The following is a 27,737-nucleotide window of genomic DNA, read 5'->3' on the forward strand; positions in this document are numbered from 1 at the left end:
CAGAATCCTGTGGGACACCTATGGTTAAAGGTCATGATTTGGAAGAGGATTATGCCAAGGAGATAGAGAAAGAGTAGTCAGATAAGTAGGAGAAGAACCAGAAGAGAATGATGCACTGAAAACCTAGAGAGAAGAAAGGCAAGAAGAGGAAGATCAACAGTGTTAAAGTCTATAGAGAGGTGAAGGAGAAAAGCCCATTGGATTAGACTCCTAAGAGATCAATGGTAACTTTGAAGAGAGCAGTTTCAGTGGGATAATGAAGATGGAAGCTAGATTGTAAGAGGTTAAGAAGTAAGTAAAAAGAAAGTGGAGGCACCTATTCTAGATGGCCCTTTCAAGGAGCTTTGCCACAAAAGACTAGGATGACCATTAACAGGGATGAAAGGATCAAGTGAAAGTTCTTCTCAGAATGGGGAGACACTGACATATTTGTAGGCAATAGGAAACAAGCCATCAAGCCAGTAGAGAGGGAGAGACTGAAATGAAATAGGTAAGTAGTAGAAGGCATCGTAGTGATACAAGATAGAGGAGAAGAAAAGGAGTACATAGTAAATGGGCTCAATTTTTATGTAAAATATGATGCAAAGTTCTCAGCTGAGAGAATGGGGAAGGAGAGCCACAGAGTGTTTCAGAAGGTTAAGAAGAGCTACTGTGAAGAGTGGAAGAGTGAGTCAATAAGGAAAATGTAGGATTACTGAGAAGTAGTGGGGTCCCAACTGAGGAGACAAAAATGTCTAATGAACCAACTCAGAACAACTGCACAATTTTCTTGACCTTTGTTCAGCATTACATGTGAAGGAACAAAGACAATGATTGGTGGGAGTGATTTAAGATTGAGGCCTGGCTGAGTGCAATTGGCAATTTAAAGAAGGAGCTAACGATTCAAAAGAGGAGGACAATGTAGAATTGAAGTGGTTCACCAAAGGGTCAAATAGGGAAGAGGAGAGAGTGGCTAGTGTAGGGGAGATAGTCTAGAAGAGAAATGAAAGGTCAAGAGACTGGAGATCACAGTAAGGATGAAAAGTAGAGTTATGTAAGGGAAGACAAAGGGAGATGTAAAAAGCCAAAAGATTATGGTCAAATAAAGAAATTTGGGGATTCTTTAATATGGAGGTGACACATTTGTGGATAATGACAAGATCAAGAATATGATCATCTTTAGGTGTGGCTAAGAGGGAGTTGAGAAGTAGGTCATGGAAAATGAGTAGGTCAAGGAACTGAGTTGTTAGAGTGTTTAAGAGAAAGTCATTTTGTATATTGAAGTCCCCTAGTATGATGGTAGGAGTTGGGAAGAAGAAAAAATTATGAGCCCTGTACCAAATTCATTGAGGAAAGAAGACCTGGAGGACTGTAGCCAATAGCTACTAGAATTTTGACTGGGTGGAAGATACGAATAGCATGGACCTCAAAAAGAAGAGAGAATACTGAGTGATAGAGCTAGAGGGAGAACCTAGAAATGGCAGTGAGAGCAAGGAGTTTCCCAATTCTCCCTCCCAAACCAATAAACCAAGAAGAATGAGTGAAACTATAGCCAATACTGGAAAGAATGGCCCAGGAGACTATGTCATCAGAGGGAGTCAGATTTTAGTAAGAGCTATAAGACTGGGAAAAGAAAATATTTAGGATAAAGGAAAATTTATGCAGGTGGAACAGGCATTCTCCGGATACAGTGGAAAGGTCAGGTGATATATAGTTGAAATTTTGAATTGGGAAGGTTAGGGTGGATAGAAATAACGAATTGGGAGCTGTGCAATGAGGAACGGGGTTTGAATGATGACCCAGAGAGGTTCAGAATCACTGGGATATCAAAGTTGAGTTATTTAACTACGCCAGGGAAATGCTATGTAGCCTTCTCACATTTTACCAAAGCATTTGACAAAATGTCTCAAGTTACTCTCATGGAAAAGATAGAAAGATGAGAGCTAGGTGACAAAAACCGTTGTCAGATTCAGAGCTGGCTGAATGGCCAGGCTTAAAAAGCCATTAAAGGTTCTCTAGCAGTGTGGAAAGAGTTCTCCAGTGGAATGTCCCAGGGATTAGTGCTTGGAATTGTACAGATAATGACTCAGATAAAGGCATAAATGTAAAGGGGGAAGGGAATATGCATAAAAAGCATATTCACTAAATACGAAGATAAAACAAAATTGGATAGCTAATGCCCTATAAAATGCCAGCCAGGCTCCAAAAAGATCTTTCCAGGTTAGCATGCTGAGCCAAATCTAGTACAGTGAACCTTAAAAGGGTAAATTTTACCCTTCGAGATCCAAAAACAAAAACAATTTCACAAGTATAAAATGGGAAGATATTATAATCTCAGATAAATTTGAAAAAGAGCCACTCACAAAGGATCAAATGGGCTGCAAGCCTAATGGGACAAGAGTTTGCCACAGCAGCATGAAAAACCGATGTAATGGCATACCCTGTTAAAAGAAGCAGTTTTTCAGAAGAAAAAAAGTGCTCCATGGTTTTGCTCTCCTACACCCTGACCATAACTCATCTAGAACTATAAACCACAGTGAAGGAATGACACTGATAAAATGATGAGTCCAAAGGAAAGGAACTAAGATGGGGAAAGGCCTTGAGTTTATGCTATGAGATGTTGAGCCTGAAGAAGAGACTCAAGGAGGAAAAGCTGGCTGTCTCCATGTTCTTGAGTGGCTCTCCCACAGAGAAAAGCTTAGATTTGTTCTATTTGGCCTCAGAGGGCAGACTTAGAAGCAATGTATAAAGCAGCAAAATGGTAACTTTAGGTTAGAGTCCAGGAAAAACTTCCTAACAACTAGAGCAAACTTCTTTTGCTCCTCAAATAGTATTAGTCTTTTCCAGGAGAATTCTTGGCATGCTGCAAAAGGGTTTGGAGACTCAAATGAACAAGTGAAAATTCTATATAATATGTATAATTCTCCATTCTACATAATTCTCCCTAACTCCTAGCTGAGACTGGTGGCATACCTTTTAAAAACCACTTTTTCCATCTAAAAGTAGAATGGATGCCTCTGGAAGTAATAAGCTTCCTCCCACTGATGGTCACTTAATGGGTATGCTGTGGTAGAGTTTCTTTTTCTTTTTTTTTCTTTTTTTTGGAGTATGGTGTGGACTAAATGGCCAATGAAATCTCTTCCAACTCAGAAATTCTGTGATTCTGGTTTAAGGGCACAGGTGACACCCTTGTCAAATTTGCAGAACAAACACAGCTGGAAGGGATCCAAAAAGATCTTGACAAGACAGAAGAAGGGTCTGGCCGACTTGCTGGCAAGTCAGCTGTTTTTGACATGCCTTGCCAAAATAAGACTTATTTAAGAATATTAAAACCATTCTTAGCTCATTAGCCATACAAAAACAAGCTGGTGAACTAAATTTGGCTCTCAGGCTATAGTTTGCTGACTCCTGATTTAGAATAATGGGCTAACTCTTTTAAGATAGAATTTAATAAATGTAAAGTTCTACCCTGGGATTCATATACTTAATTTCAAGAATACAAGATGGGCACAGATTAGCTAGATCATAGGGGGGAAAACATATGAGCTTTGATGCTATTGAGCCATTTTAGTGGCATCTGACTCTTTGTGAACCCATTTGGGGTTTTATTGGCAAAAATACTGGATTGTTTTGCCTTTTCCAGCTCATTTTACAGATGAGGAAACTGAAGCAAAAAGGGCTAAGTGACTTACTTAGGGTCACATCGCTAGTGCCTGAGGCCAGATTTGATATCATGAAGATGAGTTCCTCTCTCTATCCACTGTATCACCCAAAGGTTTTAGTGGACTGCAAATTCAATATGGTTCAACAGTGTGATATGTCAGTCAAAAAACCTGATTTTAGGATGCATTAAGAAAGACTTGGTACCATCCCCATGTCCTGGCCAGACTTAATCTGTCATATAATGATCAGTTCTGAGTACCACATTCTAGCATTGACAATGAGGGCATATTCAGAAAAAGAAGAACAAAAAAATTAAAGGACTGGAAAATATGGTACCCAAAGATCAACTCAAGGAACTGGAGCAGTTTAACCCCCCCCAAAAAAAGAGTTAAGAAGGACCTAATTGCTATTTTCAGATATCTGAACAACTGTAATCAGAAGAGGGACTAGATTTGTTTACTTGGCTCCAAAAAAAAAGAACAAGGAATTGAATTCTAATTTTGAACTGAAAGCTGAAGAACAGTAAATTTGGGGCTGATGTGAGGAAAACTTCCTAAAAATTAGGGCTATTTCTGAACAGAATATGTCACCTGAGAAAGTAGCAGTCTTCTTTCTCATGGGCTAGAAGATAATCTGTCTACAATACTGTGTGGGTCAGTTATGGAATGGATTAAATGGCATCCAAGATTCCACACTGGTCCTTGTGTGCAAGAACTATGTCTTAGACCACTTGTGAATCCCCCCATACTACACAGAGAAATGTCAAGAATCTAGTAGAGTCTCAAAAAGTACATGCTGATTAACTGATACATTTGGTCTTTTAAGGACTCCAAGTTTTTCCCAGAAACAAAAGCCAGGTTTTTTTAGTGCCAACATGTTGTATGGCAGTGAGATGGAATGAAACAATCTCAAAAAATTAAAAATTATCCTCACATAGTGGGCAATTGCAAATGGTAGGTGTGAACAGGCTACAATACAAAGGAATGCTGAAAGAGAATAAAAGATATCAGGGAACTATGTGCTAGGAAGAGAAGATGGACTGGCCAAATGGCAAGTGCAAGGGATGATTGGTAAATTAGCATCCTCATGAAACCTGGTAGAAGTCTGCTGGGTAAAATCCTTACAGTGGATTTGTGGAGAACATGGACAAGAATTGCAAAGGCAACAATAGACGGCCATACACTCGGTCACTAAAAGGGACATTCATACCTTCTCTGGAAGTATTAATTCTAAGAAGAGGGGCAAGAGCTAGGCAATGGGGGTTAGGCAACTTGCCCAGGGTCAAATAGCTAGGAAGTGTCTGAGGTCAGACTGACCCAGGACCTCCTGTCTCCAGGCCTGGTGCTCTATCCATGAGCCACCTAGCTGCCCTGGGACATCCAAACTGATAAGATCACAGGTCCACTTCATTATGAGTAAATGATGCAGATTGATGACAAATTGGGGAGATAAATAAAACTGGTATGCTAGGAATATCAGAGGTATTTTGCATTTTAAACATTACTATAATCATCTTATTTTAACATTTCTACTATACTGCCAAGATTTACCTTGGTGATGGCCAAGATGCTCAGGAGCATCCACTGCCCAGAAAAGTAGTTATTAGCTCTGAAGACTGAATTTGCAGCACAAGTCGGGGACTACCATATCCACAGTCCATGTCTTGCAGACCTTTGCCCTATCAAAGCTGTGGAGATGTTGTGCCACCCGGGTTAAAAGAAAGTCATATCTTGTCTGGGCTACAAGTGATAAGCATGCTTTTCTGATTCTCACCCAAAGCCCCAAGGCCAGACCTGTGGTTATGAACAGGTTACAGACCCAGTCCAAACCCTATTCCATCCAAGCCAGACCAACCTCCAGCCTCTTACTCCCCTCACTTTTCTGGGTCTCTTTCCCTAGCTGTATAATGGGAGGAGGGGCTCTAGAACCCTGTGGAGGGCCCTTCCAGGTAGGATGTTAAGATCACTGGGTCTGTGCAATCAAGGGGAGACATCATCACCCTGTAGTGAACACTGCTTCTTCCGACCTCCCCAACTCTGGATGGGATTCAAGGGAATTGCTCCCAAAGGGGTTGAACTGAGGAACCAAAGAGGCCCTGAGAAACTGACTGGGGAATCTCTATACAGACCCATATATGTCCAAGAGGCTCAAGGCTGAGGAAATGGGGACACCTGGTGGCCACCGAATCCAGCCAAACTAATAGGAGAATCCAGAGGAGGGTCTAAAGACTCCCCTCTCTTTAGGGGAACTCCGTTGGGCTCTCCAGTGTGGGACGAAGGAGGGAGCCCCAGAAATCTGTTTGGGCTTTAAGAGGCTTCACTCTGGATTCCCTGACAGAGTGCATTAACCCGTGCAGCTTCCCCAGGAGCCAGCTACTGGCTGAAGGAAGGGGCTTGGAACTGGGGTGATTGCAGGCTCTCATCCTGCCCTGAACTCTTAGAGCTGTGTAACTCAGGGCAAGTCACCTAGCCTCTCAACCTCAGTTTCCCTCTCTGAAGGGAGGGATTATAATGGAAATCACCTCACAGAGTGTGATGAGGACCAAAGGCTTGTAAAGCACCTTGAAAACTTTAAAGTCCTCTCTAAATGTGAGCTGCCATTAAGAGTGCCACGTATCAATAAAATGAATATTTATTTAGCACTTATTACTACTATGTTCCAGGCACTGTGCTGAAGATATACAAAGAAAAAAAAAACACCATGTCTGCCTTCCAGGAACATTCGCCCAACTCTACAAGACAACAAGTAAATAAATCAATACAAAGCAACTTCTATTGAGGATAAAGAGAAAATAATTAATGGAGGGAAGGAGCACATTAAGATAAAATCAGATCAGTATTAGAAAATAAATTTGACCTATGGCTCAAATCCAACCTTATTAGCTGTGTGTCCCTGGGCAAATCACTTAACTTCCTTGCTTCAGATTCCTCATCTGCAAAATGGGGATAATAAAAGGTCCTACCTTACAGGATCATGGCAAGGACTGAATGAACCTTCACAAACCTTAAAGTATTATAAAAATGTTCCCTGTGATTGTGATTATCAAGAAGGAAAAATGACAAGGAAATTCAGGGAATGATGCTCTGATAAATCTTCAACAATGTTTCTCCCAACCTGAAAAGGAAGAAGGGGCCCACTTGACCAAAGAGCACAACTAGATGTGTAAGATCCTATGACTGGCAGATTGTTGCTGGTCTCTAAAGCCACTGAAGAGAAAAAGAGGAACGATTGTTCTACAGGACAAAACCAGATCTCTCCCACAAGAGACTAAAAGGAAATATGGGATTCTCTATATTCAACTCCGTAGCTAGGTGGCCCAATGGATAGGCGGCTGGGCCTGGAGTCAGGCAGACTTACCTTCATGTGTTCAAATTTAGCCTCAGACACTCACTAGCTGTGTGACTCTGGGCAGGACACTTAACTCTGTTGGCCTCAGTTTCCTCATCTGTTAAATGAGCTGGACAAGGAAATGGCAAACCTTTCCAATATTTCTGCTGAGAAAACTTTAAATAGGGTCAAGAAGAGTCATCCAGGACTGAATACAACTGAACAATAACTGAATCAAGTGCTATAATGGCTAGCAAGCATCTAAATAGTGTTATAACCACTGAGATTGGAGATGATCTAGCCCAGGGGTATCAAAGTCAAACAGAAACAGATTCTTGTGGGCAGCATTTTAACCTAGAAAACTACAAATTAAAATTATCTATGGTGTAATCGATTTTAATTTTATTTTGTTGAACATTTCCCAAGTCCACTTTAATCTAGTTTAGTTTGACACCTCTGACCTAGGTTAAACTCTGGCTCTGCCACCTAAAAGCCTAAGTGAGTGGGACAGGTAAATGGTTTGGTGGACTGACTGGCAGGCCTGGAGACAGGAGGTCCTGGGTTTGAATGTGGCCTCAGACATTTGATGTGTGACCCTGGCAAGTCACCACTGCCTAGCCATTACCACTCTTCAGCCTTGGAACCAATATACAATATTGATTCTAAGATGAAAGGTAGAGGTTTAAAAAAAAAAAAAGCCTATGTGACCTTGGTCAAGTCATCTAACCTCTGGGTTTTCCTTTTCTCATCTATCAAATAGAGATACTCTTCATGTTTTGAACCCAAATTAGAAAGTTTCCAGAGTCATTTTAGAACTATTTTACTTTATAAACAAGTAGGTTTTTTCATTATTACTAATTCATTTTTTAAATTTTTTTTCTTAATTTTCTTTTTCTCCAATTACATGAAAAAGCAATTTTTAACATTCTTTTTTTATTTTACTGATTCAAGACAACAGCAGTTAAAACCTATCTGTAGATGCTTTTTTAAATTTGAATTTTTGAATTATTCCCAGACTAAATCCACAGAATCTTATGGTTGGAAGAGACCTCAAAAGCCATCTCGTCCAACATATCCCAGAAAGAACCCCCAACAATGCCACCACATATGTGGGTCATCCATCCAGAATGCTAGGAGGACTCCAATGAGGGAGATCCCCTACTTGCTGAGCCAGCTGGTCTATTCCAAGGGTGGATGGCACCATCATCAAGATGAACTTTGCCTTCCCACAGCTTCTCCACATTACTTCTATATTGATAGGCCCATGCCAGCTTTCACAGAGGGAAGCTGGTGGACAGTTTGATATTCTCAGCTATTTGAAATTCCTCTGTCCTTTCACCTGGCTCTTCCTCTCTGGCACTGCCATCAGCTGTGACCCCATGCCTATACTTCTGTTTAGGAATCAGCTCTCACGCCTGTATGTCGGGCTGGTGTGTACCTGCTGGTCAGTAGTGTACCAAGAGCTCTCATCTCAAATTAGCCCTAAGCATCAGCTTACTTCCTCCTCTGTAAAAGGAGAGGACTGGACCAGAGGATCTCTAAGAGCCTTCCCAGGTCTATAATCTGACAACCCCGCATTCCTAACTGCACACACTGAGGGGATGTAGAAAAACAGATGCAGCTCAAGTATAACTTCTTCACCAGTTTCAGAGTATAAGAGAAGGAAATAGACCTCACTGACAAGGAGGAAGAGGTAGAAAGCAGAAGAAAGCCTCCCATGGCTTCAATAGGAAGAGAATCTGGAAAGGAGCCCACACTCAGCACTTTTTTACATGCTGCCCCTTACCTGTCTCTGCATCTCCTCGATCTGCCTCTGGGGAATGCTCCGCAACACACTGTACATGTCTCTCATCTTCTCCTCAGGGATAACCACAGATGCCCTAAAAGGGAAAAGAGATCATGGAAAAGGAAGAGAGAGGAAAAGCAAAGCTGGAATAAATAAATTCACCTTTCTAACCAGCACTGAGGCCAGGAAGTGCATCTACTTTACTTAAGGATCTAATGTGGATGTGTTCTTTTGGAAGGCAATACCTAGGAAGAGGATGGAGAAAGGGCAGACAAGAGTGGGAAAGACCCAGGAGACAACTTCATTAACCTTACAGTCCTATTTTGGGCCATGATGCTCACCTAAGTACATCACAAAGAAACAGCATCTCAGAGAAAGAAGAATCCTCTGAGAGAGTCCAGTCTAGTGCATTCTTCTGAAATATCCCTGACAAATGGTCTTCAGTCTTTGCCTAAAGACTCTCAGGAATGGGAAACCCATTGCCTCCCACGGTGGCTTATTTCATGTGGGGACAGATCTCATTCTTTAAAATATTTTTAATTTATCAAATTAAAATCTTCCTCTCTCTTTTATCCACTATTAGTTTTACCTTGGGAGTCAACTTAAATAAGTCCAATTCCTCTTTTATAACAACCCCTATGTATGTGAAGACATCAATCCTATCCTCCCATAAATCATCTCTTCTCATGGGCAAACATTCCTAGTTCTTGTGCCTGATCCTTTGTACAGCATGTCTTACAGCTTCCTCACCACCCAGATTACCCTCCTCTGAACACAGTCTAGTTTGCTAATGTTTTCCTAAAAGAAGGTCCCAAAGCCAAGACATTTTTCCAGATGTCTGGCCAAGGCAGAGTCCAGTGGGACTATCACCCTCTCTAAAAGAGACACTGATAGGAAAAGTCAAGCCTAGGACCAGGAGCCAGGGTTAAAATAGGCCGTTTATGCTATCCCAAGAACTTTTTTTGTCCTGACTCCTAAAATGAACAGGACTAGAAATAGTTATTCACAAAAGTGATGAAGAAGAAACTAATTATGCACTCAAGGCAGGACTAGGCAGAGGCTCTAGGAAGCCAACCAAGTTTCATCTACCCTTACTCTGGACTCTTGCTAAGTCTTCCACAGAGGCCAGGAAGGGCATCTCCTTATCATCTTATAATGATAAGGCACATGCTACATGTAAGATGACTGTTCGGACATTTCCATAGTACTCTACAAAGTGCTTTTTTTACAAAGCACTTTCCTCTAAACAAAGCTGTGAGATGGTGAAAGTTTAATAGATCTGTTTTATAGATGATGAAACCAAGATTTGTCAAGGGTCAAGTGACTGGTCAGAGGTTACTTCATGAACTGCTCTCAGTGTTGCCCCCTGCCCACCTCTCCAGCAGTCAAGAGCATACCTTCTCTGACCCACATCAATTCTAGGGCATTTCTTAGGTCCCACACTATAAATTAGACTCCAAGTCCTCTCCATCAGCAGAAGCAACGGGTCAACACCCCACCAAAGGGGAAGCAAGCCAAAAGAGGTAAGATTGAGGGCAGACATGTACATACCTCTTCCAGTCCAGAACTTCTGAGAAGGGCAGGATATACGAATCAGCAATGATAACCGGGACACAGCCAGCCTGAAGAACATCACTAAGCACTGCCTGGCCCAACCGGGCTCCACGAAGAACCATGCAGAAAGAAGCCTCCTACAGGTGAGAGAATCAATAGTGGAAGACTGAGAGACAGGCCAGACCATGCATACCTACCTAAGGCTCTATAGATCAAAAATGTTCCATGGTTTGAAACCAAAGGAGGCCAACATACTCAGATACCAAAAGTCTAGCTTTTTTTTTTTAAACAGTTATCAGTACAACTGGAAATGTTTTATTAGTCCACAAGAGTCAATCAATCATTTAAGTGCCTTCTATAGGCAAGGCACTATGCTAAATGCTAAGTTCCACCAGTGTCCCACCAGTTATAATACTGGCAGTAAAGAAAACCAGAAGTACCAAGGAATAGGAAGCCAATGGCCATAAAGCACATAAAATTTAAAACTGGAAAAGAGCTTTTTTTCTCATCTGAAAAATAAAACTCAGAGACATTATGATTTCCCTGAGATCATATGACAAGTACAAGAAACAGAAGCAGAGCTAGGATTCAAATCTAGGTCTTCAGACTCCAAAAACCTCCCACCCAGCTCCACACTACTTCATAACAGTACCACAAACAGAAGTGACAAAAGTCACTTGTCTATACCTAACAATCTGATCTGTCACGGCCAGTTTATTTCAGGAGGCCTACCTGGGTCCTTTAAGATCCCACACCAATAACCCAAGCAGTAGGTTAGCTACATGTTGTTTGGAAAAGTAGGATTTTTCATGTCATAGTATAGGTCTATCAAATACAGCTATAGGTTTTTAAAAAGATGCAGTAGGCATGAGGAATCTATGACCAAAGTCTCTTACAATATCCTCATGGACAAGATGGAGGGGGATAAGCTAGAAGATTAGAGTTTTAAGTGACATGAATAATTATACCCAAAGAATATTAATTAATGCACCCAGGTCATTGGGGGAAACACTCTGGTAGTTTGCTTCAAGACTCTAGAGTCAATTCTTCCTTGTTCAACACCAACCATAACCACAGACCCAATTGAAGAAGAAGAAGAAGAAGACATGTTGATGAAATCTGTGGATAAAATGAAACTGGGATGGGTCAACACTACACTGGATATCAGATAAAGGAGCCAAAAAACAATAGAGGGCAATGACAAATGAGTACAAAGATGAAGATGAAATGAGAATAAATGCAAAGTCCCATACTTGGGTTTAAAAAAATAATCTGAACAAAGTGAAAGATGGAAAAAATCAATTTAATGATCATTTCTATAGGAAAGGCCCCCAAATTCTGGTTAAGTCAACACCAAGGTGGTGAGATAACTATTGTCCAAAATCCTAATGCCATCATAAACTCCATTAAAAAAACAAAGGAGGTCCTTTTCCCTGATCCAAGCACACCTGGAGTACTATTCCATTCTAGGTATCATATTTTGGGTACAATACCAAGGAACTGGAGAATAAATGTAAGGGAGAACAGAATATAAGAGATCTAGAAACCAGGCTACCTGATAATCAGTTAAAGGAGCAACTAGGGATTTTAATCTGTAAAAGAAGAACTAGGTGAAGAAAGTTCTAGCTAAAAGAACTAGCTAAGAGAGGGAAAGCAGAAGAGAAAAATGAAAACTGACTACAAATATCTGAAAAACCGTCAAAAGAAGATTGATGAGACACCAAAGGTTAGGACCAATGGGCAGAAGTTGAATATGAAGATCTTGACTTTATTTATTTAAAGTAGACTGGATTATTCAAGAAGAAAGGAATTCCCCATCCCAGGAGGGCTTGATTATTATTATTATTGATTATTGCTTGATGATACTCTAGAGATTTCTGTCCAGGCGGGACCAAATGACCTCTACAGTCACGCTCAACTAGGAGAGTCTATTTTTTCATACCTAGTCATCGTTAGAGATTAAGTTCTGAATGCCATGACTGAAGAGGCATATTAACAAAATATAGAGCCAACAAGATGAAGAAGAATCTAGAAACCACATCATAGAGGAAGAGCTAATGAATTAGGAAATATTTAGCCTGGGAAAGAGAGGTCCAGGGGTAGGAGATAAGGTAAGAGGAAAGCATGACTGTCACTGTCAGATTTCTACAGTGTTGTCATTTGGCAAAGGGATTATATTTTTTTAGTTTCCAGAAAAATGGAACTAAACGAGTCAAAATTCAATTCAATACATCAAAGAATTTTCTGATAGAGTTGTTCAAAAATGAAATGAGCAGTCTTGTGAGATAATGGGCTCCATGTCACTGGAAGCATTCAAGCAAAGGGATGCTGTAGAAGAGTGTAGAGTGGGAAGTAAAGTGGAAATGATCTCTGAGGTTCCTTCAAATGCTAAGATTTAATTGTCAGTTCATAATCAGTGCACCTTCTGGCAAGCCTTCTGTCCTTGGCTGCCTCCACTCCACACAGCTGTTCAAGGTTCCTACACACCTAATATAGCCTTCTAAGCAACATCTACAGTGGCCAGAAGAAAGTAGCTATTGCCTGGGAAACTGACAAAGGCTGGCTGGCAAGTCTTATCTTGTTTTCAGATGAATGAAGAGCTGATATATGATTGGGGATATAGACTCTAAATGATCACCCTAGTGCACACATCAACAATGTTCTAAATTGACTAATTAAATAATTTTTTAAAATAAAAATAAAAACTGGATCCAAAAGAAAAAGAAAAAGAAAATTTCTACAATAGGTTTCAAAGGTAACAAACAGAAAGTTCAACTTGGGGAGGGTGAGGAAGGAAAGAAAAGGTCCTGACAAGAATTAAGACTTTCCTTTCAGCACCTCTCTGGAAAGAGCACCAAGGCAGCCAGAATGAGCCTGAATTCACTAAGAGGAACAGAGAGGAAAAGTGATACACCTGAGTCTTCTAGGAAGTCCATGTACCTAGTGTGTTAAAGTGGAGGAATACTAGGAACCCATTAAGGGTCATTCTGCATTTAGCTGGAAACCAAGGGGAATCCAATACACTCTTTCTCTCTGTTTCTGTCTCTCTCTGTCTCTCTGTCTCTATCTCCAAAAGAAATTTTAAAAGATCATTTGCTCAAGTACTGGGTCTAACCTTCCCACCTGGTGTGAAATGTTATGGAAACAAAAAATGTAGAGAATCCAGATGGTTGCAAAAGGAAAACTGGACCAGAAAGAGCCCCTTCCATTCCAAACACCCAAATTCTTCCTACTTTTCCTTCCACTCCTCCAAAAGAAAAGAAACTATTTTGAAGTGTCCTGAGCCAAATGGAAAGAGATTTTTTAAAAAAAAAAAAGCTATGGGGAAGACTTGATGTTCTAGACTCCTCTAAGAATAAATGAGAAAGACACACAATTCTAAGAAGAAAATGAGTCAGTGCATCTTCCAGTGGCAGGTGGAAAGCTCCAGTTTGGCCTGGAGAGACAGCCATCCAGATGTGGGCACTCATGCTGATAACCGTTTTTCCTGTCTAGACAAAGGTTACTATAAATACATCTGCTCGCATCATAGCTGTTATCAGCCAGACATTCCAAAGGGAGATGCCCTGCTTTGTGAGAGAAAGTATTTTAACAATCTCAGCATGGGCCAGCTCTCTTTGGAGTTCAAAAAAGTACCCCATCTCCTTGAGAGCTCTCCTTGTGCAAGCCTGTCTGCATATCAAGTAGCTAAGTGAACAACAGTCAATTGTTCCCTTTGGCTGAAAGTTTCAGAATTCTCCTTTCCCTGCCCCCATACCCAAGGAATGCTAAACATCTTGCCTATAAAAACATCCCCAGAGGAGCAGATGATGCTGCCCTGCCTATGGACATTGAATGTGTCACTCACTCAGTAGAGATAAAGAATCCATACCAGCTATGGGGGAGTCACACAAGTACATTCCACCTTTCCCTGAAAGGAAATCAGCAAAGCCCAATTTGGGCAGCTTCGACCCCAGGTCACCGCTCAGGTCCTTCAGGTTGGCAAGTCTGAGAACACTCACTCTGAACTGGACTCAAGGTAGCAAGACAAAACTAAATACATTTCTCTCCCCTACCTAAGTGGCTTACTCAGAAGTCTGCCTATCTGGACCATTGGGGTGGAGGCGGCCCTCTCTAGAACTGCATCGCAGGCTCATAAAGCTTTGGCTTCGAAGCACTGCTATAAATCATCTAATGCTTCCCCTCTCATCTTATAGATGAAAAAGCTAAGACATAGCAGGATTAAGAGACTTGTTCAGGGTGACCTGGGTAATAAATAGCAGGGCTAAGACAACAAACAAGGTCTTTGGGGCTCTAAACTCAGTACTCTGCCATGGCATCAACTCACAAACTGCCTCACAAAAATCATATTGAGCAACAAGGAGCCATGCCGCATCGCATTCCCATATCAGACCTGGCCTGGTTTCATGTGATAAGAAACAGGGAAAGAACAGTACTGACCTGCAAGACTTGGGGGTAATCAAAGACCTGGTCCTTGTGGCAGCGCTTACGTGTGGAGAGGACGCCCTCAGAGAGGTTGGTGCACTTCTCCAGGACCAGCACCGACTCCTCATGCTTGGCTTGGAGGGCCTCCAGGTCTGAGCGGTACTCAGGATGGAGAGCCATCTGCGATGACAGAAGAAAATACCTCCTGGGGCTGAGAGGAAGAGATCAAAGTGATTGGAAGGCCTCAGGCAGATGCTCTAGGCAGGCCTACAAAGTCTTTGAAGTCAGACTTAGAGCAAAGAGCATTCTCCCTTGAAAAGATCTGTCATGGAGTGGCCTCCCCTAGCTTTCCTTGGGAATTTATTTTGGTGGGTAGTGTTCTGTTCTATTTATGAATACATTCCACAAATATTTATAAGCTCCTACTATGTACAAGGCCTAATGTTAGATGTTGAGGGTGATACAAAATTGAAATAAGAATCAGCCCCTGCCCTTACAGAGTTTACAGTCCAGTCAGGAATAAGACTTATAAATTATAGTTTTTCACCACATTGTAAGATCAGTAGAGAGGAACAAAAAAACGGATCCACAAGTGGGCCCAGGACCAAAAATGGTACTTCAAGGTTGGTTCCAAGAAAGTCTAAGGGTCCCACCAAACCCAGCCAAAGGGCCAACCCAAATCTATCCCAGAAAAGCCTTAGGTAACAGAAAAGAATAAGAGCTAGATGCCACATAGACTTCTGCCATTCAAGTCAATCTGTGACCAAGTTACAAAAGGACAAGATGTCTATTCCTGTACATTCGTAAATATCTAAGTTATTGGTGGGGGGAGGAATTTATTCTTTTTCCTTAATTTCTCAATAAAATTTTCTTTTGACAAATGCCATGCATGGTATAGCAGAAAAAGACTTGGAAGAGTATATATAACAGGCTGTGTCAATGACTTGTGCTGTTTCATCTGGCCAAGACAAGCTCTTGCCCAACTCTCTTGGCTTCTCTTGCTACCTAATATGCCACCTTGCTCATGTAGCTCTGGGACTTTCTGAAAACAGGCTCTGAGGCATCTCGTTCTTCAAAGGAATGACCAGGTGATCAAGAAATGCCAATACATAAGCCCTCAGTTACCAGGGAATTACCAAAATTGTACTTTCTCTGATGTGAGAGGCAAGATTATCTAGAGGCCACAAGCTAAGTCAAAGTAACAGGAAAAGCTCCCAAGAATGTAGTAGAAATAGGGATTGGGGATCAAAGGTCCTGTGTTCAAATTATGCTTTAGGACATGACTGACTTGATGAAGTCACTTCAACTCCCTTGGTTTCAATCTTTTATCTGTCAAATGAGGCAGATGGGATTTGATGGTCCTATGGCCCTAGACTGGGTTTGAGAATCAGACTTGAATGGTTATAATCCCTTGCTGATTAACAAAATGACACTGTTCTTGATACTTTTCTTTTTAAAAAGCTACTAAATGTTTAGTTTCATTAGTGAGGCTGCTACAAGACTGATTTTCCTCCACATATTCAGAGTTGGCCTGGAAGTAGGGAGGCACAACCCAAGCTGCTATAGGTAAAGGCCTCTCTACTCTCCTGAAGAGGATCACCAGACTTCAAACTAGGGTCGAGAGATTACAACTAGCCAACACCTCTCTAAAGACAACCTAGAAGGGCAGATATCTTCTTGTCCCAGCCATGCTATCTGGGCTCAAGTAAATAATTAAAGGCAAATGTCATCAACAAACTGGGCCAATTCCATGAAAGATTTGTCCATTCTTATGGAAGAATGAAATTAAATCAGTAGTGCTTCAACTTCTTTCTGATGTAGGCCAGCACCAAGAGGGCCATACCTGGCCTAGGCCACAGCCTACTCTAACACTCTAGGAAGTTATATGGTTGCATCCATGGAATCTGTTCTCAGGAGGTAGACTTAAACAAAGGCAAATTAGAAAGCACAACCTTGGCACCTGGACGTAAATGAAAGAAGAACCTGATGTTTACTCTGTGACCAACACCAAGGCACAGTCTCTCTGAGCCTTCTTTTCCCTTCCTGTAAAATGGGGATAATCCCACTTGTATTACCTACTTCACTATATCTTTGGGAAAAAAAAGTAGTTTTTAAATCCTGAAGAGCAGCACCAACAGGGAGCACAAGGCTGGGCAGAGCTACAACATGGACAGAAGGTCAATCATTAATGCCCATATAGGAATCACTTGAAGCTGAGCCCTGTGAGGTGGAGAACACCAATAATATTATGAACAACTGAGGACTGAGAGAGGAAGAGATCTGCCACATCACAAGGGCTGGTCAACTTTGGAGCTGGGACTCAAGCACCAAACTCCAGGATCTTTCTCTTCTCCCACCAATGGAATCCTCCCTCTTCATAGCTAAATTTCATTGCCATCATCATTAGAATATCCTGTGATGCTCTAAATAAAGAAAAATTATATTTCTGAGAGTGACTCAGAACTGGGGCCAAAAATGGATTTCATTCCTCCTCCCCTAAATCAAGGTCAAAGTCTGGACCTCCACTCCCCAGAAGCCAGGTGTAGATCCCAGAGGTCGCCATCATCTTCTCCCCTATTGGCAGCCCCTGCCCCAGCCTCATCCCCTTTCATTTAAATATTTACATGTGAACAAAGGAAGCACCAAACTGTCCCAGTGGCTGACTTACCCAGCTCTCCAGGCTTTCTAGCCTTAGGACATTTTGCTCCCTTCTATGCACCAAAACCCCTGGCTTGTCTCCTGATCCCCCCCTCCCATCTAGGCCTCCTCACCTGGTTTCACGGGGTTTCTTCTGCCTAGAAAGCCACCACCATCCCCACCCACTGTCAAAGCTTTACTTCATTCATTTCACATTCAACAAGTTTCATTTAACACTGCCCTGGTTGTGTGATTGGAGACACCAAGATAATAATGGAGCATCCTCTGCCCTACTGACCCTGATGTGACTCATCTCCTCCCTCCCATTCAGACCTACAGAATCCCTCTGATAGTTGTTGTCCAATGTACTGATCCCAACATAGATAGTGTTACTTTATGGTTTTCTAAGTCAATATGCAGCCTGCACTTCTCCTTGGGATCTGACTCCACTGCTGGGACGGATTTGGAGTAAGAGGATGTGGTCAAGAGCCCAGATCTGCTGCTTATTCCTGGCACAAACTAAAGAGTCAGAATTAGAGGGCCTCAGTTTCTTCAGCTGTAAAATGAGAGACCTGGACTAGGTGATCACCAAGACCTCTTTTAACTCTAAATTCTGTGATCCTATGGATCCTACTGCCAGCCATAAACCCCACAAGTTCAAGGGTGTCAGTTAAACTTTGCATCTCCTCCATCACCTCCCCAAGGTTCTCTGTGCAGAATTAAAGCTTAATTAATGTTGTTGTGGTTAACTTTCCTTTCTCCCAGGGCTACATGAGCTTAGGGCTTCCTGAATTTTTAACAAACCAAATGGAAAGAGAGAGACAGAGTCAGAGACAGAGACAGAGACAGAGAAACAAATCACTGCTTGTGACTTCCATGATTTTCCCTACTAGTGCAAATTCTAAATTTAAAAAAAAGATCATGTGACCTTCTAAGCCTGCCACTTGTGAAAACGTTAAACTCCTAACAGCTCCTTTTTAAGGAAAAAATGATATAAATCCCATCTGAAGTCTATCAGCAGGTTGCCATAGGGGGAAAAAAAGTAAAAAGAGAGGGTAAGAGGAGGTTGAAAACAAAAGGCAATGGTCTGACTACCCCGATGCACACCTCAAGAAATATGAGAAACATCCCAAGAAGCAATTCCCACAAAGGATCACAAATCCAAAGCACTACTTCCCTGTCCCCAAACTGGAGGTGAGAGCTTCCTTGCCTCTTGTCAAGGGACAGAAGAGCAGCAACAGCCAAGGACAGAACTGAAGCATTGAGGGTAAAGGGAGATGAGGCTGAATAGTGGACAGTTGCCAGTCAGCCAGCAGAAGGCTCTCTTCTCTCCAGCTACAACCTATCCCTTCTACCCACAAGAGTCAGAGGATAAACAGAAATTTAGGCTTGCAAATCCTGAGATGCCTTAGAGAACACTGTCACCGCAATGGCTGGCATATACACATAGTATTTCAAAGCTTACTCAGACAAGTTACATATATTATCTCAGAGCTCAGAAAGGTGAAATCATTTGCTCAAATCGACAAAAGCTCCCAGCTGCGGACAATTCACATGTGGTCTCTCCTAGGCCAACCCTTCATTTTATACAAAAGGAAACTGAGGCCCAAAGAGGGGAAACAACAGAAAGAATCATAGGGCTCAGAGCTGGAAGTGATCTTCTCCAAGCCCCTTATTTTACAGATGAGGAAACCATGGCCAAGAGATGGGACAGCTTGCCCTACCCATGCCAGTAACTAAGTGATTGAATTTGGCCTCAACCCCAGGCCTTCTGACTCCAAATCCAGTATGCTTTCCATTACATCCCTTAATTCCATTAGACCCCACACCAAGTCCCGATGTGGTCTGCTTCCTTCATTACCAACCCCCAGGCTCTAATAACCAGCCTATAAGTAGAAGTAAAAGTGTTTGCAGATCACCCAGGCTCCTTATATTGTTGCTATAAGAGCATACCTTACACATGGGGGAAAAGGGATTGGGGAGGAACAAAAAGCCCTCAGGGATGTGGCTAGGTACATTGCCTATGGCATGCCTCATGGCCCTTTCACCATATAGAGAAAGAACAGGTTGTGCCAGGGCACACCTTACCCTGGTCCTCTCTCTGGCAGGTCCACCTCAGCAGACAGAGAGCTATAGACAGGAATGCTGACATCATAGCCTTGGCGATAGGTCCACGTGGAGAAGCCGCCCCCAGCCAAAAGAGCCCTGAAAGTAAAAAAATTCAGGAAACTTTAAGGAAGAAGGAAGATTCCAATCAAGTCCAAGAAGACAGAACCAAAAATGTCTCTTTCTGGGACAACCAATGTTTTCCATCCCTGACTCACTTTTCCTTCCATTAAGGACCCCAAATTCAGTCTTATTATTCAAAAGAATGGACAGTCTCAGGGAATGCTGGTGAATGTGGTAAAACAGCTACTGTTTTACTGGTAGACCTGTGAACTGATCCAGTCATTCTGTAGAACAATTTGGAACCATGCTCCAAAATCTGAAGGGACCAGACAAGATGGGAGACTTTCCAACTCTAGCATTCTATGGACTAAAGCCCCTTCCAGGTCTGACATAACAGAATGTTTAAAGTTCCCCCATCTTAAAACTAAGAGTTTTACTGTGATAATCACTCTATTGCAGTGGTCTGGGCCAAAGGTCTGTCTGTCTGTATGTATTTATTATATAGTTTCCCTCCCTGATATTTTGGACTCCTTAATGTCTCCTGCAGAGGATACTCCATCCTACAACTCCAGGACTTTTCACTGGCTATCCCCTAAGCACAGAACATTCTTCTCTCTCCTCATCAGCCTCCTGGCTTCTCTGGCTTCCTCCAAGACTCAGCCAACATCTCACCTTCAGCCTTTCCCAATCCCCTTCTAGAGCTAGTGCATTTACTCTTCAACTATGTATCTTGTCTGTAATACTTGTTTCTACTTTGTCTTCCCTGCTAAATATGAGGCCAAGGACTGTTTTTGCCTTTCTCTGTACCCCCAGCACAACACAATGCCTAGAAGATGCTTAATAAATGCTTGCTAACTTGACATGGGGCAGCTAAGTGGCTTGGGATATAGAAACCCAGGCCTAGAGACAAAAGGTCCTGGGTTCAAATGTGACCTCAGATACTTCCTAGCTATGTGACCCTGGGCAAGTCACTTAATCCCAATTGCTCGGCCCTGACCACTTTTCTGCCTTGGGACCAATACTTAAAATCAATTCCAGGAGGGAATGGAAGAATTTTAAAATAAATAAATGTCTGTTGACTTGACTTGACCCATGACATGGCACCTCAGACAACCCAAGATCATGCCCACACCATAGTGAGGCACCAAAGTGACTTATTATGGAGCAGTGAGTTCATTCCAGAGCAACAGAATTAAAGCTGGAAGGGACCTTAGAACATAAGAGTAGGGGAGCTAGAAGGAAAGGCACATTAAAGATCACTGAGCCCATCTCTCCTCCCCTCTTCCCCACCCTTCCACCCTACCACCGCCATTCTGCTGCTGAAGAAACAAAACCCAGAGTGGACAAGTGAAATGTCCAAGGTCACATCCTAAGTGAGTCAAAGGCAGAGCTGTTTTGGGGGTTGGGGGGCAGCAACCAGTAGGACTCAGAATCCCTCAAGGAAGGTTCAGATAGCCCCAGTGCTCTCCACATTCTAATTGGGGTCTGAAGTTGCTTAGTAAACACCAGCTCCTAAATGAATAGCTCTGCCCTCCCTTCCCCCAAGCCCTTATTATTTCCACCACTTTTCCAGGGTCACGGAGGTATAGCCTCATCTGTCAGCTGTCACATACCCCCCTCCCCATGCCAACTCTCCTGTCTTGTTAATCCAATTCCCAGGCAGTGCACACAGAGCCCAGGAGTTGAGTGAGCCATGAGTGCTGCCTTCACAATTTTCCAGCACTAACCCTTCATTTTCCCTCATTAGGAAATATGGGCCAAGTGGCTTTAATTGGATCCGGTGAGTGGGACGATGACACCTCATCAACCAGAGGAAAGCAGGTGTGGGTCAGATCAGTTTTTACAGTTCCTCTTTCCCTAGGGGACCAACACCCCACAAAAGGGCTGACGAGAGCAAGTTTTACCATTTCCATGTACTGCACAGTCTGTGCCAAGGGGCTGAGGCTGAGAAACCACACCTTCTACAACCCTGGCTGCTCCCAATCCCCTCTCTACCCCGATGACAGCCTACATCCCATCTAACAGGCCCAGGTTAAATTCAAACACTTCCAACCACCCCTTGAAATCCCAATCTGTTTGCTTAAGCTTCGGCAAAACCAAGAACAGGTGAGTGATGTAATGCTGGGGAAGAAAAAGCCTGCCAGTCGCCAGCCCCTTCTGTACAACCTCAGGACTATCCTTGGTACCTCCAGGTGGGCTGCTTGTATCCAGCCCCAGAGGGTTTGGGCACGTTCCAAGAACATGATGGCATGCAGGCTCTTTCTGGGTCTCTGTAATGGGGAAGCAGCTATGGCTTTAGTATACCCATGCAAACAGCAGGCCTGAGAAGCAAGGACAAGCCAGCTGCCCCCTCGACCCCGAGAAACCCAGCAGCATGGGTATCTCAGGTATGTTACTTTGGTGGAGCTTTGATTTCATTTAATTTTGTACATTATTATGTTCTTAGCCTCATTATCAATCATATAGTCATATCATACTCCTCAATGAGGCACAGGCCACCCTAATGTGTTAAAGTTTTAAAGCACTCAATCCATCATGCTTTAGTATATTATACAAATCAAGTTATACAAGAAAGGCTGCCAAGGAAAGTGTGCCCTAAAAAGGCACCTCGACCTGTTACCTGAGTCCATTCCTAGTACTGCTCCCAACTTCAATATGTCACCTTGACTATGTCGCATGTTTATCAAATGAAGAGACCAGACAAGATAACCCCTGAGAGGATCAGACAAGATGACCTCAGAAAGGACCAGACAAAGATGATCATCTGAAGGGACCAGACAAGATGGGAGACTTTCCAACTCTAGCATTCTATGGACTAAAGCCCCTTCCAGGGCTGACATAACAGAACGTTTAAGGTTCCCCCATCTTTACATCGGAAAAATGCCATAGATATGTCTTGCTTAAATAATAATAACTAATGTATATAGGGCTTTAAAGTTTGCAAAGCACTTTACAAATATTGTCTCCTTTGATCCATACCCAGGAGATTAGGTGCTATTATGATCTTCATTTTGCAGATGAAGAAACCGAAATAAAGACTTGCTCAGAGTCACAAAGTTAATTAGTGTCTGAGGCTGGATATGAACTTAAGTCTTCAGACTCCAAGTCCTATGCCTGGGCTCTATCCACTAAACCATCTACTTATCTAATATATATTCTAGAGAAAAGTTAATCAGAAAGTGATTTTCTGGAAAATACATTCTTTTTGCCAGTTGACATAAAAACAGAGATAATTTCCCAAGGGAAAAAAAGGCCAATAGATTGAGTTAAAAACTTGAACATTAAAAATTTTTGTGTACAGAAAAACACAAGAGCTGGGTGGTTCTAAATGCAGTGAAACACACTACAGAAAGGATTCCAGGGAGAACTAGTTTTAAGTAATTTCTCAGATATGCTACTGAGCTTGTGAAGACCAAGTATTTAGTAGGAGACTGTTTTGTTCAATTTTCAAAGGAAATTCCTATTTTATGTTTACTAACTCTGACACACCCTCAATCAGTTTCCCATTCATCGCATTTTCATTATGATTCCTAAGCTTTTTAGGGTTACTTTTGAAAAGTAATTTGATGTGTAGAGAATAATTTGCATTACTTTCAACATATTGTAATAGTGAAATGAACAATGAATTTGGTGTGATTATGAAGTTAACTTTATATGGTTCTCTGACTCAACATGTTATTGTCCTGATTAGACAAAATTCTCAGAACTAGGAAGCACTTGGGCAACTCTAAGAACTCCTTTCTGCCACTAAGCCCCTCTATTCTTCCCCATCTCTGGTTCATTCCTCAGATGATGGAATTCTTCCATGCCTAGGCATCCTTTAATTTAACATTCATAGATCATGTCCTATCTTATGTGGGTAATTAAAAGAACTAATAGAGATATGCAGTAATTTCATATTTGGCTAATTCCTTAAATATGATATAATCCAGCCAGAAAAATGTGTCAATTCAAGGTATCAAGGACTTGTAAAAGAATCTGTCCTATCTTTTAAATTATGTAAATTCAAAATTCTACCAAAAGAAGTCATTTAAGCCAACACACACACACACACACACACACACACACACACACACACACACACACATTTACCCTATAGGGGCATGTTAAAATTAGCCTCTATTGCAAACTGCCCTGCTTTTAAAAACTTCATAAAAACACAAAGCATAACAGTAGCAGTGAAAGCAGGATCAAGCAAGATCACTGGATTTCCCTAAGCCAAAGCAGCCCAGAGCAACTAAGGAGGCAAACTTCTTTTCCTTCGAGTCTGATCCTGGTATTTCCTGGGTAGAAACTATCATTGAACCTTAATTCATCAATCATAGACCATCAGCACTGAAGGAGACCTGAGCACACAAAATGTAGAATATTAGCACAAAGGACCTGAGACATCCCTCACTGTTTAAAGGGTTTTTTTGGCTCCCAGAGATCATGCCAATTTTGAATGTGGAAGAAAAAGAAAATTAATGACTACTGACTATTCCCCAATCCAGAAATCTATGTGGGCTGCAAGATAAAACTTTCCATATGAGATGGAATAAAATAATCTATCACTCACCATTTTGAAGGCAGTGATTACATGTGTGAGTAAGTGTGAATGTGTGTGTGTGTGTGTGTGTGTGTTTATGTTCAAGGAACATTATTTGATCTTTGGGAACCTTACCATTCAAGAATTAACATGAAGCCAAAGTAATTTCTGTTTAATTGACATCCCCTTGCCACAATATGAAGTTCTATTTAACATATGTGCTTGACAGAAAATGAAATTGCTCTCGCATTCATGTCCATACACCATCCTGACAATAATGTGCCAAACAGAGCTCAAGCTTTTGCAAAACAAAAACAGGAAGGAATAGACTAGGGTTAAATGACCTCAGCAAGAGAGTCTATGATAAGCTCAAGGATCCCAGTTTTGGGAACCAAAATCCACTATTTGATAAAAAACTGCTAGGAAAATTGGAAGACAATGTGGGAGAGATTAGGTTTGGATCAACATCTCACACCCTACACCAAGATAAACTCAGAATGGGTGAATGACTTGAACATAAAGAAGGAAACTATAAGTAAATTAGGTGAACACAGAATAGTATACATGTCAAACCTTTGGGAAAGGAAAGATTTTAAAACCAAGCAAGAGCTAGAAAAAAAATCACAAAATGTAAAATCAATAATTTTGATTACATTAAATTAAAAAGGGTTTGTACAAACAAAACCAATGCAACCAAAATTAGAAGGGAAGCAACAAATTGGGAAACAATTTTCACAACAAAAACTTCTGACAAAGGTCTAATTACTCAAATTTAAAAAGAGCTAAATCAATTGTACAAAAAATCAAGACATTCTCCAATTGATAAATGGACAAGGGACATGAATAGGCAATTTTCAGTCAAACAATTCAAAACTATTAATAAGCACATGAAAAAGTGTTCTACATCTCTTATAATCAGAGAGATGCAAATCAAAACAATTCTGAGGTATCACCTCACACCTAGCAGATTGGCTAACATGACAGCTATGGAAAGTAATGAATGCTGGAGGGGATGTGGCAAAGTGGGGACATTAATGCATTGCTGGTGGAGTTGTGAATTGATCCAACCATTCTGGAGGGCAATTTTGAACTATGCCCAAAGGCGATAAAAGACTGTCTGCCCTTTTATCCAGCCTTAGCACTGCTGGGTTTGTATCCCAAAGAGATAATAAAGAAAAAGACTTGTACAAGAATATTCATAGCTGCGCTCTTTGTGGTGGCAAAAAATTGGAAAATGAGGGGATGCCCTTCAATTGGGGAATGGCTGACCAAATTGTGGTATCTGTTGGTGATGGAATACTATTGTGCTCAAAAGAGTAATAAAGTAGAGGAATTCCATGGGAACTGGAATGACCTCCAGGAATGGATGCAGAGTGAGAGGAGCAGAACCAGGAGAACATTGTACATAGAGACTGATACACTGTGGTATAATCGAACGTAATGGACTTCTCCATTAGTGGCAATGCAGTGATCCTGAACACCTGGGAGGGATTTATGAGAAAGAAAGCTATCCACATTCAGAGGAAGAACTATGGGAGTAGAAACACCGAAGAAAAACAACTGCTTGATTACATGGGTCGAGGGGATATGGCTGGGGATGTAGACTCTAAATGAACATCCTAATGCAAACACCAACAACATGGAAATAGGTTTTGATCAAGGACATATGTAATACCCAGTGGAATTGCGCATTGGCTACAGGAAGGGTGGGGGGAGGAAAGGGAGGGAAAGAATATGATTCTTGTAACCAAGGAATAATGTTCTAAATTGACTAAATAAATAACTTACAATGGAAAACAAAACAAAACAAAACAAAGACAGGGAGCAAGAGGTAAAGACACTGCATTTCTTACAGCTCTTTCCTTTTCCAGCTCACTCTCGTCTTCCATATTCCACTAACCAAATCCATAATAAAGTAGCCCATCCAGCAGCCCAGGAGCCAGCAGTCTGGAGGTGCAGGGGATTCCTCCTCTCTGGGGTTCTGCGTGTGGTGTGACTGCCCTCTACAGATCAGTGGTTTTCCCACACTGATCCAAGGTCAGGAGCCTCCAGTTACCAACTGTTGCTGACAGCAATCAGGATACTGCTCCCTGCACAAAGGGCTGGACTGTTTCTGAATTCAAATGTAACATTTCTTAACTCTTAGAATTATCGCTTGAAAAGTTGGAGGAGAAACCTTGACTGAAGCCAGTAAACCAGATCTGCCACAAAGCCTTTGAGCAAGTCCCCTGGCTCTGGCTCTGATTTTCCTCATCTATAAAATGGGGCAGAGGACTCACTGCCTTCTAAGGTTCCTTCTAGCTCCAGGTTATTAGCTAATGTATGTCTGTGAATCGGCAATCATTCATTCAAACATTTAGTAAGTTCGTATGTGCCAAGTACTGGGGGTGGTGCTAAGGGAAAGGCAATGACGAGGAAGAGGCCAAAAAGTGCTCTGCTACCATTTGGAATAGCCCTTGAACTAAATGGAGGGAGGATTCCAGGAGAACTACAGTAAACATTTCACTTACCAGGATGCAAGGGAAAGATGGATTCAAATTAATTCAGGTCTCATCTCAATAATGGGCAGCTAGGTGACACAGTGGCAACAACAAACTGTATTGATGGGCAGCTAGGTGGTATAGTGTACAGAGTGTCAGGACAGGAAGCAGGAAAATTCCACTTCCTGGGTTCAAATCTGGCCTCAGACACTTAGTAGTTGGGTGATCCTGGACAAAGTCACTTAACCCTACTTGCCTCCATTTCCTCATCTGTAAAATGATCTGGAGAAGGAAATGGAAGTATCTTTGCCAAGAAAACTCCAAATGGGGCCATAAAGAATTGGACATGACTGAAATGACTGAACAATTGTTATTGTTAGTTAGCATTAATATAGTGCTCTAAGGTATATAAAATTTTTCACATGTTAACAGATTTAAAACTCACAAAAAAAAAAAACCCTGTAAAAAAAGTACCTATTATCCCCATTTTACAGAGTAAGAAATCAAGGCACAGAGACGTTCAAGGGTGACTTGCTAAGGGTCACATAGCCAGAAAGTTCTGAGTCAGGATTCAAACTCAGATCTTCCTGACTCCAAGTTCTGTGCTCTATCCAATGTGTCACCTAGCTATCCCCTCTTTTATTAACAACTCCCTTTTGAACCATGGGTTTTGATCATCTTTTTAAAATTTTACTAACTTGGCAAATCCAGGATAGTGGACCTGACTGAACATTTACTGTATTACTGAAGAACTTGAGTCATTACTGGGTCCTCACTCAAAGCCTTAATAAGCATCACACCAATTTGTACATAAAAGTGAAAAAGATATAAAAGTCAGACAAAACCTCTGTAAGCCCCTAAAAGTTGCCTTTTTTATGGATAAATAATAAATAAGCCACGGCCCCTTGTCCTCAGGCCCAGGAGGGTGAGCCCACAGAAGATGAATGCTGACTGTGGCCAGTGTGGTGAGATGTCCATAAGGTGAAGCAAAGACTCCAACAGCAATTTCATTCCTCGGGAGGGGCCAGGAGGGCCAGAGGAAGGAGCGTTTTCAAGCTTCTCTCGGCTTCCCTCAGCTATGGCCCTCCAGAGCCTGATGCTCAGTGGAGGACAAACATAGCCCGGGCTCTCTGAAGGCAATGCCAGAGGAGCTCGAGCTTTGGCAGGTTCTCCAAGCAGGGAGGGCACT

At 41.9% G+C, this 27,737-nt stretch overlaps 1 protein-coding gene across 3 annotated transcripts in view; it reads right to left on the reverse strand.

Moving 5' to 3' along the window:
• Positions 1-27,737, reverse strand: part of EXT2 (exostosin glycosyltransferase 2) — a 187,851-nt gene that overhangs the window by 148,338 nt on the left and 11,776 nt on the right. For all 3 annotated transcript variants that reach the window (XM_001362679.4, XM_007497354.3, XM_007497355.3), the window contains exons 4-7: positions 19,460-19,576; positions 14,750-14,945; positions 10,307-10,446; positions 8,756-8,849 (exon numbers count right to left, since the gene is read on the reverse strand). In XM_001362679.4, the coding sequence (XP_001362716.1) occupies positions 8,756-8,849; positions 10,307-10,446; positions 14,750-14,945; positions 19,460-19,576 (547 nt within the window). The remainder of the gene's footprint in view (positions 1-8,755; positions 8,850-10,306; positions 10,447-14,749; positions 14,946-19,459; positions 19,577-27,737) is intronic.

The sequence above is a fragment of the Monodelphis domestica genome, chromosome 6 (assembly GCF_027887165.1).
Source record: "Monodelphis domestica isolate mMonDom1 chromosome 6, mMonDom1.pri, whole genome shotgun sequence".
NCBI classification, from domain to species: domain Eukaryota; kingdom Metazoa; phylum Chordata; class Mammalia; order Didelphimorphia; family Didelphidae; genus Monodelphis; species Monodelphis domestica.